Source organism: Anopheles aquasalis, chromosome 3, assembly GCF_943734665.1.
Source record: "Anopheles aquasalis chromosome 3, idAnoAquaMG_Q_19, whole genome shotgun sequence".
In the NCBI taxonomy this organism is placed as follows: Eukaryota; Metazoa; Arthropoda; class Insecta; order Diptera; family Culicidae; genus Anopheles; species Anopheles aquasalis.
The window spans coordinates 67,778,549-67,781,048 of record NC_064878.1 but is presented as its reverse complement, the minus strand read 5'-3'; the positions used below and the strand labels follow the sequence as shown (position 1 = coordinate 67,781,048).

The window sequence follows — 2,500 nt, the reverse complement described above, 5'->3', positions numbered from 1 at the left end:
GTGCGATTCGATGGCACGGGATTGCTGACCAACGTATTCTTCGACGATGCGAAACAACAGGTACGGTTGGGTTGTGGTTTCGTTCCGAAAGATCATGTAAACATTCATGTTCCCACCATTGCAGGTGATAGCAGTTCGTTCCGGTGGTGCCACGGGAGTGGTGGTGAAGGGGGCCAGGGACGGAGAGAGCTTCGTGTTCTGTATGGATCTAAACTCTGCAGAAGCACCGGATGCGCAAATACGCTCGATCAAGTTCTCCACCGACAATCAAATGCTGGCCGTGCAGCGAAATGAAACCTCCGTCGAATTCATCAGCTTCGGACCCAACCACCGGCCAAACCCGCAGGACATGCTGCTGTTCAAAGGCAAGAACACGATTTATGGGTTCGTCTGGATACAGGAACGACAGGTTGCTTTATTCACGAACGTCGGCGTCGAAATACTGATGGTGAACTACGAGAAACGTTCTCTGAAATCCATCAAATCCCTCAACATCACCGTCAATTGGTTTAGCTACTGTCCGACATCGAAATTTGCATTACTGTCCTCGAACGTGGGCACAATTTTAACGCCAATCATACTGAAACCATCCACCATTACCAAACTGCCTCGGTTGGAACGTAAGTGTAGCGAGAGTGCCTGCGGGAGACCATGTTAGTAATTCTACTTCTTTCAATCTGCAGTCGGTCTCGAGCAGGGTTGCATGGGAAAGGACGTAACGCTAGCACAACTCTACGGTACCAACGCGATATTGATACTACGGCAACCCTCGAATCGTCCGTATGAAGTCGTTATCTACTTGCTGAATGGTCCCGGACTGGCACCGAAGAAATCACACATTCTCAAGCTTGGCCAGAGTGGCCGCTTTGCGATGAACATTGTGGACGATGTCGTGATTGTGCATCACCAAGCTACAGCCAGCTCAATGTTGTTCGACATAGCGCTGAGTAGTAGCGAAACGGAGCACGGTTCCGGGGCCACCATTCATTCACCTATAATACCGGCCAAACCGATCCGACCCTTTCAACTCGAGGTTCCTTCGATCTCACTCGATGGCAAAACGATCAACTGCGAACTGTGTATGTGCATTTATGCAGACGGTGAAAGATTGTGCAAATAATCCTTTAAAAAAATATCTTGTTTTTCAGACACCAAAGACTGGGTGCTGTTTCAACCAAATATCGTTATCGATTCGAAGCTGGGATGCCTATGGTTCGTGCAGCTTAAACTCAGTGCACTGTGTGCGCTCATCACGGATCGGTTACGGTTGGTAGAGTTTTTGCTACAACGCTCCGATGGAAAAGCGGTCATTCTAACGGTTTTGAAGGAAATGATGAGCACCGGCTACAGTGGCACTATGCTTCCCGTGGTCGAGGGTATTTTTAACAAACTGAACGCACTCTACAAAAGTGTACTAGACAGCGAACTGCAAAACCAAATGGCGCTGATTTCGGTGGCAAAATCGCCGATGAAAGCACCCGTGGTACCGCGAGTATTCATCGATCAGGGAGATTTGTACACGGCTGTGTTTTCGACCATAATCGATACCCCGCAGCTGGGCAAGATATTGCTCCTGTATCTGAATTCGCTAGCACGCCATGGTATAAGTGCAAATCACGAACTCAGCAAGGCACTACTGATCGATCTGGTCGAGCACCGACAGTTTGACACCCTACAGTTGCTGCTCAAACATTCCGCCTTGAATGAATCCAAAGCGTTGGCCTGCTTTCTGCTGTCCTTATCGAACGCTGCCTACCCAATTGTTTCGCAGATGGCCCTCGATATGCTATCAAGGTTGAATGCGAATGAAATTATACTGGAGGTGCTGCTGGAACGAGGACAAATCATAGACGCACTCCGGTTGGCCAAGCAGATGCCAGGTGCTGACTCCTTGCCGGCCAGAAAGTATCTGGAGGCGGCATATCGAACGAATGATCCGCTTATCTTTCATTCTGTTTTCAACTTTTTCCAAATGAAAAATGTGCGTCTCCGTGGCTCGCCGGACTTTTTGAAACGTAAGTAGAATGCTAAACCCGAAACTAATACTCTTGATTCTAATGCTGTCCTCTCCTTTGTAGATGAACAATGTGGCGAGTATGTGCACTACTATCAAAGTTTAATTGCGAATCAATGCTTATAAAGTCACCAAATTCGCCATTGGACTACGTTAGCAACTACAAGAACTGGTCAATACATATATATTCTGATCCCCGATAGGACAGTATAAAAACATGATATAATTCTTGGAACGATACAAAATAAATTTGTATTCACACGACGATGTCAGAGAAGAAAAGGTGAAAGAAAAGATGATGCCTAGCCAGAACCTAGCCAGTTATGGAATTCAGCACCGCTTCGTCCTGAAACAAAAGAAAAGAATACAACGAAGGAGAAGGACGAATCAGTTGAAGAAAATGGTACAAACTCGCATCGCCTCATACCGTCTTGAACCACATAGTGTTGGGTCGGAAAATCATTCGGCCCACGAATCCCATTTTGG

The 2,500-nt window shown here is 47.0% G+C and overlaps 2 protein-coding genes across 2 annotated transcripts in view; one reads left to right on the top strand and one right to left on the bottom strand.

The window, feature by feature from the left end:
* Positions 1–2,278, top strand: part of LOC126577493 (regulator of MON1-CCZ1 complex) — a 2,348-nt gene extending 70 nt beyond the window's left edge. Inside the window, exons 1-5 of the mRNA XM_050239159.1 lie at positions 1–60; positions 125–620; positions 684–1,079; positions 1,149–2,015; positions 2,079–2,278. The exon at positions 1–60 is cut by the window's left edge and continues 70 nt beyond it. Coding sequence (XP_050095116.1) covers positions 1–60; positions 125–620; positions 684–1,079; positions 1,149–2,015; positions 2,079–2,140 — 1,881 coding nt within the window. The 3' untranslated portion in view covers positions 2,141–2,278. The remainder of the gene's footprint in view (positions 61–124; positions 621–683; positions 1,080–1,148; positions 2,016–2,078) is intronic.
* Positions 2,176–2,500, bottom strand: part of LOC126577494 (adenosine 5'-monophosphoramidase HINT3-like) — an 804-nt gene continuing 479 nt past the window's right edge. The window contains exons 2-3 of the mRNA XM_050239161.1: positions 2,442–2,500; positions 2,176–2,360 (exon numbers count right to left, since the gene is read on the bottom strand). The exon at positions 2,442–2,500 is cut by the window's right edge and continues 135 nt beyond it. Of these exons, the coding sequence (XP_050095118.1) occupies positions 2,328–2,360; positions 2,442–2,500 (92 nt within the window). The 3' untranslated portion in view covers positions 2,176–2,327. The remainder of the gene's footprint in view (positions 2,361–2,441) is intronic.